The sequence below is a fragment of the Nomascus leucogenys genome, chromosome 22a (assembly GCF_006542625.1).
Source record: "Nomascus leucogenys isolate Asia chromosome 22a, Asia_NLE_v1, whole genome shotgun sequence".
Classification (NCBI taxonomy): domain Eukaryota; kingdom Metazoa; phylum Chordata; class Mammalia; order Primates; family Hylobatidae; genus Nomascus; species Nomascus leucogenys.
This window is the reverse complement of record NC_044402.1, coordinates 71,645,349-71,659,726: the sequence shown is the minus strand read 5'-3', so window position 1 is coordinate 71,659,726 and position 14,378 is coordinate 71,645,349. Positions and strand designations below refer to the sequence as shown.

Sequence of the window (14,378 nt, the reverse complement as noted above, 5' to 3'; positions counted from 1 at the left end):
GGGCCTGGTGGCAGGTGCCTGTAGTCCCAGCTACTTGGGAAGCTGAGGCAGGAGAATGGCATGAACCCGGGAGGCGGAGCTTGCAGTGAGCGGAGATCACACCACTGCACTCCAGCCTGGGCAACAGAGCGAGACTCCATCTCAAAAATAAATAAATAAATAAAATTAAAATAAAATAAAATAAAATAAGATGAATTTAGATGTATCATGACAGTAGACACTGTCTTACCTACATAGAAATGATCTAAAAATAAGGTGAATGAATAGAAAGGGGGCAATAGTACATTTTTTTAAAGACAAGGCAGGCTGGGCACAGTGGCTCATACCTGTAATCCCAACACTTTGGGAGGCCGAGACAGGAGGATTGCTTGAGGCCAGGAGTTCAAGACCAGCCTGGCCAACATGGTGAAACCCCTGTCTCTACTAAAAATACAAAAATTAGCTGGTTGTGGTGGCACAGGCCTGTGATTCTAGCTACTGGGGAGGCTGAGTAGGAGAGTCGTTTGAACTCGGGAGGCGGAGGTTGCAGTGTGCCGAGATTGCACCACTGCACTCCAGCCTGGGCGACAAAGCAAGACCTTGTCTCAAAAAAAAAAATAAAAGGCTGGGCGCTGTGGCTCACACCTGTAATCCCAGAACTTTGGGAGGCCAAGGCGGGTGGATCACCTGAGGTCAGGAGTTCAAGACCAGCCTGGCCAACATGGTGAAACCCCATTTCTACAAAAATACAAAATTAGCTGGCTGTGGTGGCACACACCTGTAGTCCCAGCTACTTGGGAGGCTGAGACAGGAGAACTGCTTAAAACTGGAAGGCAGAGGCTGCAGTGTGTGGAGATCGTGCCACTGCACTCCAGCCTGGGCAAGACAGAGCAAGACTCCGTCTCAAAAAAATAAATAAATAAATAAAAATACAAAAATTAGCTGAGCGTGGTACCGCATGCCTGTAATCCCAGCTACTCTGGAGGCTGAGGCAGGAGAATCACTGGAACCCAGGAGACGGAGGTTGCAGTGAGCCAAGATCATGCCACTGTACTCACTCTAAACTCTAGCCTGGGTGACAGTAAGACCCTGTCTCAAAAAAAGAAAAAACTAAAGCCAAGGCAATGTCCATAGTGTCACTTAGGGCTATAGTAGTAGATTCAACCCCAGAAAAGTTCTAGAAAAGTAGCATCTTGGTAGCTTGGAAAATTCAGGCATAAGTAAATGGCAAGCAATTTGGCTAGACCCTGAGTCTGGAGGACCCAGCTTAAATGGGAATAAATTGTAGGTGGCTACAAAAGAAGAGCGAATTGTCCTTCTTGTCACTGAAATGGAAGTACAAAATATTACAGAGCCAAGCATAAAGCAGGCAGTCAATGCATTTTTTATCTCTTCTTTTCCTTCTCCTCTCCCTCTATCCAGAGATAAGTGAAGACAGCAGAGTTGGCCCAAGTAGGATGAAGAAAGAAAAGGGGCTTCATACCATTCCTGTCTTGTCCATCTCACCCCCAGCCCACTCCCACCTGCAGTTCTCAGAAATTGGCTCGGGAACTGCACTATGAACCAAGATGAGATGATCAAGAAAAGTAGCTCCCGTTCCTTGCCTTTATCCTCAACCCCAGACATTAAAGGATAGCTAAGAGGAAAGGATTTGCAGGAGGAGGTGGCTACATTTTAAAGTGTTTGATTGTTTATTTTTCTGCATTTTAGTTTCATGCTTGTTTTACTAATAATTACAGAAAGATTTTGCTATGTACATAAAATATTTATCCTGAAAGTGAATATTTTAAGGTTTAGATATGATTTTCTTTCATTGGCAAAGCCTATGATATAAGCACAGTGTGAAAATAACCTGTAATAAAATAAACAAAAAATACGTTTCTTTTTTTCTTTTATGTCCTTATGTTCTAGTTTTTTTAAAAGGACTTTTCACCTAATCATGCCACCTCCTTCTGTCCTACTTCTTTCTTGTTTTATAGTTGCTTTCATTTTCTCAGTATCTGCTTCCTTCATAACATGACATAATCTGAGTTTTACCTCACTATTCCACTGAACAGTGTTTTAATTGAAAGGAATTTACAGATTATCTGATTCAAACTTTTCATTTTTTTCAAATAAGAAAACCTCAGCAGCTTTAAATAGCTTAGATAAGGCAGAGACAAGGACTTAGCACACAAGCTGCCATTTACCATTCTCTGCCCATGGCAGACATTGATAATCGATTTTGTACTCTGTAACTCGCAATGAGCTTTATGAGTCCTTCTCAGAGCTCTGTAGGCAGCCGATGCCGTCACTCAGAATTAATATGAGATCTGAAATCTATGCCATCCCTGGCCCATAATCACACATAAAGCCATGAACACTTAGCCAAAAACACTAAATCAAGAGCAGCTATAAGGGATTGTATTTGACTGGAAGCCAAATAAGTAGAATAAACAGTAAAAGAGAAAAGCAAAGGCTCCCTGCTGTTGAACTAGGGCTTGGAATGTGAATAAAATTTAAATAGGCAGACAGGAGGAGAGAATTCTTTGAGGAAAAATCATGTGAGCAAAGGCAGAGGCTGCTCAGGGCCAAGCATGACAGTTTGGCTAGGGGAGCTGCTTCAGATTGGAAAGCTGTTGGTAAGATTAATTGGGGTCAGTAGTAGGAGATTTTAAGAGCTCAACTAAGAAATTAAAATTTTATCCTATGGATTAAAATCATGAAAGTTTTTGAGCAAGGAGATGATTTGACAAAATTATCATTTTAAGTAGAATTATTCATCGATAACATGCAGGAAGGATTGACAGGGAGAATAATACAGCGTGTTAGGAAGCGGATTTGTTTCCAGGCCTAAGGAGATAGGGGTTGGTACTAAGGGAGTACAAATGGGAAACAAAAAAGACAGGAAATACCAAAGATGTCATTAAAAATAAAAATTAAAGAGGATATAGAATTTTATGGCCACATGGAGAGGATAGTGGAAGAAAAATAATTTCTCTTTCATGAGGTAAATGGTGGTACCTCTGAACTAAATAAAGAAGTGAAAAGGAGAATGAGCTCGTTTTGGAGGAAAGATATTCCCTCTTTAGATATGTACAACTTGGGATGGCTTTGGCATATTTTTTATCTTGCAAGGAAAATGAAGCACACTCTGTTTTTGTCTATCTCAGAACTACCTTAATTTTCTGTAAGTACCAGGAAACATCTGTGGTTTTGAAGTTTAGCTTTGACATCATACATCAAGCTCTGTGAAGTTACCACTCTGGTCATTTGGGTGATTTCTTGATACTCTAGGACTTTTGAATCTAGTCATTTAGCAAGTTGGTTTTCTTTTTTCCTTCTTTACAAAATATTTTTATTTTTGTTACCCTTACATTTATGGTTTAGATTTCTTTGGCCTTATCAAGCTTTTCTTATTTTGTCTTCAACAAAGTTAAATCCAGCATATAAAACAAGATTTCTACAAACTGGGTATCTTTTTAATACTTTGTTTCCAAAGGATGCAAGGTGTTGTAAACCGACTGTCCAAGTTACTGAAACCTGGGGGAATGCTGTTATTTCGAGACTATGGAAGATATGATAAGACTCAGCTTCGTTTTAAAAAGGGTAATAGTATATTCAGTTTGAGGTTATTTTTAAGTGTTCTAAAGAATGCCTTGTTTATATTTCACATCAAAGTATTTAGTTGTTTTTTTTTTTAAAGGAATACCCTTAAAAGTTTCTCTTTTCACAATTTTTTTCAGGACATTGTTTATCTGAAAATTTTTATGTTCGAGGAGATGGTACCAGAGCATATTTCTTTACAAAAGGTATGCTAATCTACAAAAGGAAATAATTGGTCATAATTGTTCTTGTTAATTATTATATCATTGATTATAGCTCAGAAGCTATAAAACTGAGGCTTCAGTCATTGATTAAGCATTAGATGTCTTCATACTTTGATGCTTATTACTGGTCTACATAAAAGGTTGAAAATGGCCGTTTACTGTTTAATCTTTTTCCAGTTAAAACTGCTTTAAAGTCTCTTGTTTTACCCTCATACCCAGATGAAGGTGAAGGCTGTTCCATTTTGGAGATACTGTTAGCCTAGATATGAAAAAAATTGATGATAGCCACAGCCAAAGGAGGACATTTGATAAGTTTATAGAAAATTACTTATCTTGGCCTGTCACAGGGGTGCTCACCTGTAATACCATCACTTTGGGAGATGAAGGTGAGAAGATTGCTTGAAGCCAGGAATTTGAGACCAGCCTAGACAACAAAATGAGACTCTGTCTCTACAAAACAATTTTTTTTTTAATTAGCTGGTCTGGTGGTGCATACCTGTAGTCCCAGCTACTTGGGAGGCTAAGGTGGAAGGATCACTTGAGCTGGGGCAGATGAGGCTATGGTGAGCTATGATTGGACCACTGTGCTCCAGCCTGGGCAGCAGAGTGAACCTTATGTCTAAAAAAACAATACATTTTCAAAATAGAAAGAAGAAGGAGAATTACTTATCTCTAGCTGATTTCTTTTTTTTTTTTTTTTGAGACAAAGTCTCACTTTATTGCCTAGGCTGGAGTGCAGTGGCACAATCTCAGCTCACTGCCATCTCCACCTCTCCGGTTCAAACGATTCTCCCACCTCAGCCTCCCAAGTAGCTGGGATTACAGCCTCCCAAGTAGCTGAGATTACCTACCTCCACGCCTAGGTAATTTTTGTATTTTTATTAGAGAGGGGGTTTCACTATATTGACCAGGCTGGTCTCAAACTCCTGACCTCAAGTTATTCACCCTGGCCAGGCTGGTCTTGAACTCCTGACCTCAGGTGATTTGCCTGCGTCAGCCTCCGAAAGTGCTGGGATTACAAGCATGAGCCACCATGCATGCCCGACCAATTTCTCATTTTTAAAAATGCATTTCTAACAGTACCAAGTGAATGTTGCATTCAAGGATTTCCCCAAATTTATGTGAGTACTTTTATAATCTGCCGTTTTGGGTTTCTGTAAACCAACAAAAACTCAGAAAGGGAGCACCTTTCAAAATATTGAAAGCTGCAACCAATAGTTTTATATATCTGTTGATGTCTGCCGTGTTAGTCTGTAAACAGGTATATTTTTATATGCATGGTGTATTTTTGTGAAATAGAAGAAACTCGCTTGGTTTCACAGGTTTCCTTCACCAAATTGTTCTAGAGAGTGTTTCTTGTATAAATAAAATTTAGATGGTCAGTTATTCCATCAGTGCTCTATTCCTGACCTCCCCCATCTCTAGTCACATGTCATATCTTTTATTGCCATTTTTGTCTCACAGGGGAAGTCCACAGTATGTTCTGCAAAGCCAGTTTAGATGAAAAGCAAAATCTGGTTGATCGCCGCTTACAAGTTAATAGGAAAAAACAAGTGAAAATGCACCGAGTATGGATTCAAGGCAAATTCCAGAAACCATTGCACCAGACTCAGAATAGCTCCAATATGGTATCTACACTCCTTTCACAAGACTGAACTTTGTAACGTGTTAAGGTACAAAGCCAGAGGACTGTGCTATTCAAGGACTACTGTAAGTCTATCGTTTCTCAAAAGACAATGAGGAAAAAAGAAGAGAATTTGTATTTCCTGCTGTTTTGTCATAGGTGAGCTCCTTTGTGCGTTTTAAGCACATGTAAGTGGTTTGGCACAGTGTGCCTTTTCCTGTGCTTTGAAAACTTGATATGCCCAAGCTTGTTTGAATTTATTACATCTAACCATTTTGCTTGTTCCTTGATTTTTATAAGCATTCAATTAAATTAGTATTATGTCAAGTAATTTTGAGAAAATGTAACTTGACATTTTTTGCAAGTAAAAAAAATTGTTTATTTGTTTAGGCTTAGTAAACCAGTTCCCAAACACAGTCAGACTCTTCCCATTGTCATCTGATTGCAGAGAGAAAGCACACCTTATTTCCAGGGAAAGCTACAACAAGCCCAAGGTCAAAGTGTATTATTTTTTGTCTTGTTGTTGTCTTTTTTCTCCCAATTTTTTTTTTAAATTCAGAGGCTGATATCTGAAATAGAATTTTAGTTCCTCTTTCCTTTCCTAAAATTGGGGAAGTATAGCCCATGCTGACATTATTTTCAGGCTATTCTTAGATATACAAGTTGTTAGGCCAGGTGCAGTGGCTCACACCTGTAATCCCAGCACTTTGGGAGGCTGAGGCAGGCAGATCGCTTCAGCTCAGGAGTTCGAGACCGGCCTGGATAACATGGCAAAACCCTATCTCTCCCAAGAATACAAAAATTAGCCAGGCATGGTGGCACACACCTGTGGTCCCAGCTACTCAGGAGACTGAGGTGGGAGGATCACTTGAGCCTGGGAGGCGGAGGTTGCAGTGAGCTGAGATTGTACCACTGTACTCCAAACTGGGTGACATGGTGAGACCTTGTTTCCAAAAAAAAAAAAAAAAAAAAAAGACATGTAAGCTGACAAGCTCTTGTATCAAGGGCTTTCGAACCAGAGCAACTTCATCTTGAATAGGAACTGTGTAAAATGAGGCTGAGACCTACTAGGCTGCAATCCCAGGAGGTTAAGGCATTCTTAGTCACAGGATGAGATAGGAAGTCAGTACAAGATACAGGTCATACAGACCTTGCTGATAAAACAGTTTGCAGTGAAGAAGCCGGCCAAATGCCACCAAAACCAAGATGGCAATGAGAGTGTTCTCTGGCTATCCTCACTGCTACACTCCCACCAGTGCCATGATAGTTTACAAATGCCATGGCAACATCGGGAAGTTACCTATATGGTCTACAAAGGGGAGGCCTGAATAATCCACCCCTTGTGTAGCATATAATCAAGAAATAACCATAAAAATGGGCAACCAGCAGCCCTTGGGGCTGCTCTGCCTATGGAGTAGCCATTCTTTATGCTTTACTTTTTTTTTTTTTTTTTTTTTTTTTGAGATGGGGTCTTGCTCTGGCACCCAGGCTGGAGTGCAGTGCCGTAATCTCAGCTCACTGCCAGCTCCACCTCCTGGGTTCACACCATTCTCTTGCTTCAGCCTCCTGAGTAGCTGGGACTATAAACGCCCACCACCACGCCCAGCTTATTATTATTATTATTATTTGTATTTTTAGTAGAGATGGGGTTTCACCATGTTAGCCAGGATGGTCTCAATCTCCTGACCTCGTGATCCGCCCGCCTCGGCCTCCCAAAGTGCTGGGATTACAGGTGTGAGCCACCGCACCCAGCCTATTGTTTACTTAAACTTGTTTTCACTTTACTGTATGGACTCAATTCTTTCTTGCACAAGATCCAAGAATCCTCTCTTGGCGTCTGGATCCAGACCCTTTCTGGTATCAGTGGTAAGCTCTGTTTAAGACAACTGTCATACCCAAGAAAATTCTTAAATTGTGGCAGTTAAAAACGTATTTATCCGCTCGAGGGCCAGGCGCAGTCACTCAAGCCTGTAATCCCAGCACTTTGGGAGGCCAAGGAGGCGGGTCACGAGGTCAGGTGTTCGAGACCAGCCTGACTAACACTGTGAAACCCCGCCTCTACTAAAAATACAAAAAAAAATTAGCCAGGTGTGGTGGTAGGCACCTGTAATCCCAGCTACTGGGGAGGCTCAGGCAGGAGAATCACTGGAACCCGGGAGGCAGAGGTTGCAGTGAGCCGAGATCACACCACTGCACTCCAGCCTGGGTGATAGTGCGAGACTCCATCTCAAAAAAAAAAAAAAAAAAATTTATTTACTCCCTTGCTTCAAAAAGGACATAAGTTGGCTTGCAAATCACATTTTGTAAAATGAAGTTTTTAAGATTAGTCTCATACTCATTACATAATATTTATTGACTACTTACATATTGAGTGCTGAATTCAATGGAATAATACGAACAATAAAGACCCAGCCTTGTTTATGCTCTTCAGGGAGCATAAATAGAGTCCAGCTGGCAAAACAAAATATGCATATCCCAAAACTGTAAATCATGATCTAAGACAATATACAAACACTCAAATAGGGAACTTACCAGCTAGCAGACTTTGATTATGAACCACAGAACCTAGAAGAAATAAATACTCTTGAAAGAACCATCACTGGAATAATTAAGTTCCAACTGTTTTTTCTTTCTGAATTCACTTAAAATCCAATTTCTAGAAGAATATCATTGGTCCAGCTTTAGTCATTTGTTCATCTCTTAACAGGCTGGGGCAGGGCAGCTTAACTGATGATGCCACCAGAATGGGCAACATGGGAAAAACCCTGTCTCTACCAAAAATACAAAAATTAGCCAGGGATGGTGGCACGCACCTGTGGTCCCAGCTACTCAGGAGGTTGAGGTGGGAGGATCTTTTGAGCCTGGGAGGCAGAGGTTGCAGTGAACTGAGATTGCACCACTGCACTCCAACCTGGAGTGAAAGGAAATTTCACTTCCTGGAATGGAAGAAAGTTCTTCAAAGGAAAATCAAGACACTGCTGTCAAAAAACACCAGGAGAGGGATGCTGTCCAGTCACACCCAACACATCATATAGCAGTGGTAGCAGTAGTAATAGTATTTCCAGAGAGAGAGAGAGAGAGAGAGAGAGAGAGATCAGCTCTGAAAAAGAATGGAAAAGAATCAGGTTTCTTGGGGGAGGTAGGTCTCAGGCTAGTTCTTGAATGTACATTCTCAGCAGATGGTGAGAAGACAAGTGTGGTGTGGGACATTAATGATGAGGGATAGGTAGAAAAGATGGGAAGGGGGTCAGCTTGTAGATAACCTAGAATAGCAGGTGTATTGACTTCTAGTCTCTGAACTGGAGCCATCTGAGATCAGTTTGAGACATGGTGTCTTACAAATGTATTGAGAGAGGTTGAGGAGTTGTCTATAGAATGGAATGGAGTGAGGTCAGAGATCAGTGGCAAGGAAGACCACATAAAGGTTTTTGCACAAACTTGCCTTGATGGCAAGTCCTCAAAAGTACAATTATCAAGCTTTCTGTTTAAACATGCATAAGTCAGTAAATATAAACATTAAAATTTGCCCAAGACTCTTAACTCAGTTGTATTTCATAATTAAAGTGTACATTAGAAAACCAAACTAGTCATGAAAGTATTACATACAACAAGGGCAGTTTAGATAAGTTAATGTTGCTATGGGAACCCCAGCAGATCTCCTTGTGTCTCCATTTAAAAATCATGGCCCAAGGTGGTTTTAAAAACAACAGAAGGTAAAATTATTCTCACATTCTCACACATGTAAATTGTACTGTCTCTCTCAGTTCTAAATAGCGGATTCCAGCCAGCCTCTTGACTGGCACAGTAAAATTCGGCTTCGTGTCTTTCTATAATGTATTACAGCATGTGAGTTAACCTTTAGAAGCTTCAAAAATACATCAACCAAATTTGGACTGTGAGACACAAACTGGTCTCTTTTGGGCTCTGTCCAGCATAGCCTTCCTATTCCACATGGCTGCGCAGCAGGGCCGTTTCCACCAGTGTCTTCTGCTTGCCTGGTCAGTCTTTCTGTCTCTTAACCTACCTACAACAACTTCCGTCTCAGGGTTTGCTGCTATACAGAAATGTAGATTTTGGCACAGAAAGAAAAGGGAAAGACCTATTTGGAATTTTGTCTATAGATGTTAAGAAATCATGAAGTGTTGCAAATGTAACTGCTTGGGTATTAGTTTAAAATATTTGATAACTGCATGAAATTCTAATTTAGCCCTCACATCCATAAAGCTAGGACCAGTTGGTTAGGCAGAGTTTGATATTTAAAAATTCATCTTCTGAGAGAGCTGAATTTCAAAAGGACCATTTTCTTTCCAGCAGTAAAAGGTATATTCTTTCATCTTCTTACAATACAGAAACAATGGAATATATTGTTTAAATGCACTCTTCATTTTTTTTCTCCATTTCTAAACGTTCACTTTTGAGCATCGTCCAAATGTAAAAATTCTCACACATGAGGAACTGTTTCCAAAGGTTGTGAGAAAGTCAAGATAACAGTTTCTATTATTAAAAGTTTTGCATTCGGTATGACACATTTGCCTGTATTGAAACACCCATTTAACATTGACTTCTGAGAACTTATTTGCTTTGCCTCTCTCAGTTCCATATGCTTTGTCTACAAATTGTGAACATGTCCCGGTTTCTACCTGTGTGTGATTCTATGTCGTTGCTGTACTCTAGCTTGTACGTGAAAATTCACCCATATGCAGTTAGCTGCCCTCTTGGAGGCAAAACTTAAAGCTATCAGAACCATCTGGATTGTTAAACCCCAAAACTTCCAACTCATCAAAGTCCTGAAGCCTGAATAGATCACACATTGTTACTTCTAATTGGTTTTGATGTTTGTTATGCTCCTCACAAGTGCAGATAACTTCACATTTGCATCGCTAATCGACCTCTTTCAAAGCCTCTGCTCCTCCTGCTTCCTGCCTCTATTAGTCATCAGGAGACTTAGTGTTGGCGTGGGTATTTTCCCCGCTTGTGAAAGTGCATTGTCAATTCTAGAACATTAAATATATGTGAGGTATTGTTATTAATCTACAAGGCAGTACACACAGTATTCCAGCAACAGAGACTTTTTCAAAGGTTTTATGAGACATTTCAAGAAAGACAGTATCTTTCCATGGAAAAAAGTGTTGCCTCAGAGTCAAACAGGAAGCATGGGTCCTAGTTCCTATTGAACTGCTTAGCTACTCTTAATTTAGCTCTGAATGCTAGATTTTGTATATACTATACAAATTATTTAATCCTCAAACTCCTACAAATTCATTTTGATGATAACCATTTACAGAAGAGATGTTGGGTAACTTGCTCAGGATACCACATCTAGTAAGTAGCAGAGTCACAACTCGGACCCAGAACTCTCTGATTCCAAAACCTCTACTCGCTGCACTTGTAATGATGGGCCCAAATGCTGCTGGGAAAGGCACCAGGGAAGAAAGAGCTTCTGAGTCAAGCAGAAAACGATAGCGGTGGAGAGGAGTTTGTTTTGGATGACCTTCAAGGTTATGGCTCATTCTAGATCCAATCATTCTAGGAAATAAGTAGGTTACACTTGTCCACAATTACAAATTGGAAAAGAAGAGAAGGAAAGGAACTGAGAGGAATGACAAAGCAAAAAGCTTTCAATCAGTTCTTTTCAGCATTCTGCTTCTGCCTAGTTCTGCACTCGCCCCACCCCCTCAGGCTTCAGCCTTCCACTTGGCATCCCTCCTCGCAGAGCACTCTCACTTGCATACTCCTCACTTAAAGAAAAAAAGCATTCTGTACTGCAGTGGGGAAAAAAAAACACCCTTAAAATGTCTTCAAAAGGATTCAGCTCTAGGGTAATGTAAAATATGTGAAATCAGGAGGTGTCCATAATAAAATATGAGTGAAAACATCGTTATTTAAAACATTGTATGTACATTAATGCCACATTAATACCAATTCAGGCATGAAATGTTGAGCATTTCTTGGAATACAGTTTCTTGGAATATGGTTGGGGATTTGAGAGGCACAAAGGTACCCGCAAGATGGCTTTGGTGTAGTTATAAATATAAATAGAAGTAAAATAACAGTTGCATCTTCATTTATAATGAATCTATATTGTGGCCTCAAAGCTACAGAGAAAAGTGGATGCCAAAATCTGTCTTTCATTAACATATGTCTTAAATGACAAGGAAGAGGTGTTGAAGATAAAATTACTTTTTCCTATGAGTATGAATCAGCAACATGCAGTAACAAGCAAGTAATAATAGTTCTGCGTGTGAGTGCCTACAGAGGGTAAGAAAAATAGCATCAGATTGAAAAAGCAAGTGCACCTGCAGGAGGGACCCAGGAGGCTGCAGAGCACAGCTCCCTTGAGCATCATCTCAAAGTGTCTCAGAGCACAGTGACCCTAATTCTGGCAAGTCAGGTTGGCATGAGATGGATGGAGCACACTGAAACCTCCAGATGGTCAGACAGCCCACCCTCAGCTGCCCCTGGAGCTCGGCAGAGGCAAGCTACAAGGCACTGCTACTTGGCCAAGAGTTTAAAACAACAGCTTCTGATTCTACAGTGTCTGTGGTTTCACAACCACTTAACGTTAAGTAAGGAACAGCTAGAGGCAGCTGAATGAATAAATACACGTTAACATTACATAAAGAGGGAAAAAAAGCAATACTTGAGCACGTGGACTTCAAATAGTGTCCAGCTAGCTGTGTCCTTGGCATCCCAGTGATCTGGGTCTGTATCTTTGATTTTCTCCAGCAGGTAGGCACTAAGTAGATCCAGGCCCCAGAGCAGGAAATGCTTCTCTATCAGATGTTACCTATCAAATCAAATGAGCCTTTGATTGCCTCCTAAAGCCCCAGCATCATCCTTCCTAGTTGGGCTGATGAGGTTTGGTCCAGGAAAATGGAATTTTGTTATGCTTATAAAAATTATTTGGCCAAATGTTTTCTATCCATTGCTCCTAGTTCATTGCAGAAAACGCAGAAATTAATTTTTTCCTCAGTTAACCTTTATATATCAAGTATTGGTTGTTTCAAAAAACACTGGAGGACAGTCACCCTTTGGGCTTTTAAGGCTTTTCTGCTGGAAGCAAGCACTAAACCTGTGTGACTTCCTAAAATTAGCAATGAGCCCGCTGCTGAGTCCATTGCATTAGTGGGTTTTTTTTGTTTTTTGTTTTTAATGCTCTGTACTTAGCACAAGCAACACTATGTAATTGCTGCCTCATTTCTCTCACCTCCTGCCTCCTGAGAGCAACTTGTGTTCCTCCTGAGGCGGTCCTGCTGAACAGAATGCTTGGCGTAAAGAATGCCATCTCTCTCCTTACATCTTTAGTTGTGCCCTGCTCCCTCGGGTGAGCAAAGACATATCCCCCTAAGCAGCGTTGGGCACTCGCACTGAAAATTGCCTGAAAGAGAATGGCTGAAATTGCCAGCATCACATCCTGCATTGAAACAAGAAAGAAATTTCTGCCTCCAAAGATAATTGCTTTTCTCATTGCTCATACTTTTTCTTTCGCAGCCCTCATTTATTTTAATATTTATATTTTTACTTTGACTTTCTACAAGATATTTTTTAAGTGTCTTTTTAATCCAAATGAAAGATGAAATTCAGGATCCCAAAAAGCATGGAAAATCTGTCCTTTCCATGAATATATTCTTAATCCACCACTCTCTCAGATGTCTCTTCATTTGCAGCTTTGTTTCTTAATAGAACACCTGGGCTCTGGAGATTAGTGAGACAAAGCTTCATTATAACCTTCCTTGTTTTACTCACATTTCTTCCATGCTTTCTCTCCCTAACTCACTCTCCAGGTGCTTCTTTCTCTTGCCAAATAGTGCAAGGAAATACTTTTGCAGATCTTTTGTTTACTTTAGGAAAAAAACATGGATCCAGGCTTTCCCATTCGGCACTGCTGCTCATTTCCTGACTGGCCTTTAAAGTTTGGCTCAGTAGCAACTTGGGGACTTGTTTTCTACCCACAGGAAAGGAGCTGGGTGCCCAGCAGCCCCATGCCGGCATGAGAATTAAGTCCTGCTCATTCCCTGGATAAGCAAGCTGACGTTTTCCTCATAGATTTTCTTTTCCATTTCTCAAAGCTTTATTGCATACTCATTTAGCTTTGACTTTTAAAAAGACATTTTAATAGTGTTGTTTTTCCTCCAAGCGTGTGCAAAAGCTGATCGTGTGCACGAGGAAGCTCTCGAGAATAAAGAATTACCTCTGCTGTTTTTCACCTACTACCTCACACACTACACAACACACCCAGGGCTTACCCCTACTCCAGTGTCATTGGCAAGTGCCTGGCCTGGTATAGGAGGAACTGTGACACCAAAGGAATTTGGCTTGGGTTACCTCACTTTCTAGGTTCCCAAGATTCCCAAGTTAAGGAAGCTTTGGTTGTTACATAGTTGAACATTTTCTTATTTCATGTAAGTTTTGTAAATCTTCTGTGATTTCTTCTCCTCTTTGGCACATTTACATTAAATTTTATTCTAGTTATGTAACTGTATAGTATAATTATGTTTATATATGGATATAAATTGCTCTGTTCATCCTACTTTGGGGAATTTATTCATAGTTTGCTATGAGGTCAGTAACTTTCCAAAGAGACAGGCTTTCTAAACTTGAAGACTATACTTTTATATATTAATGCATTTTTTTTTTTTACATTAGAAGATAGTTAACCTAAGAAAGTTGAATGATAAGTAGAATGAAAGTAGAAAGCACTGACTGACAAAACAAAGATCTTCAGTACATCAGGGATGAGTGTTGTCTTTCTTAAGGACTTAATCTGTAATATAAAATGTCAAATCAAATACCATATTTGGCCAGGCGCAGTGGCTCACGCCTGTAATCCCAACACTTTGGGAGGCCAAGGCAGGTGGATCACCTGAGGTCAGGAGTTTGAGCCCAGCCTGGACAACATGGTGAAACCCATCTCAGTGCGAGGAAATTAGCTGGGCATGGTGGCGTGCACCTGTAATCCCAGCTAC

General features: G+C 40.4%; 1 protein-coding gene across 3 annotated transcripts in view; it reads left to right on the top strand.

Annotated features, from left to right (window-relative positions):
- METTL8 (methyltransferase like 8) overlaps positions 1 to 13,889 on the top strand; it is a 120,738-nt gene extending 106,849 nt beyond the window's left edge. For all 3 annotated transcript variants that reach the window (XM_003254256.2, XM_030803056.1, XM_030803057.1), the window contains 3 exons: positions 3,461 to 3,567; positions 3,705 to 3,770; positions 5,253 to 13,889. In XM_003254256.2, the coding sequence (XP_003254304.2) occupies positions 3,461 to 3,567; positions 3,705 to 3,770; positions 5,253 to 5,443 (364 nt within the window). In that variant the 3' untranslated portion in view covers positions 5,444 to 13,889. The remainder of the gene's footprint in view (positions 1 to 3,460; positions 3,568 to 3,704; positions 3,771 to 5,252) is intronic.
- Positions 13,890 to 14,378: the final 489 nt, after the last annotated feature.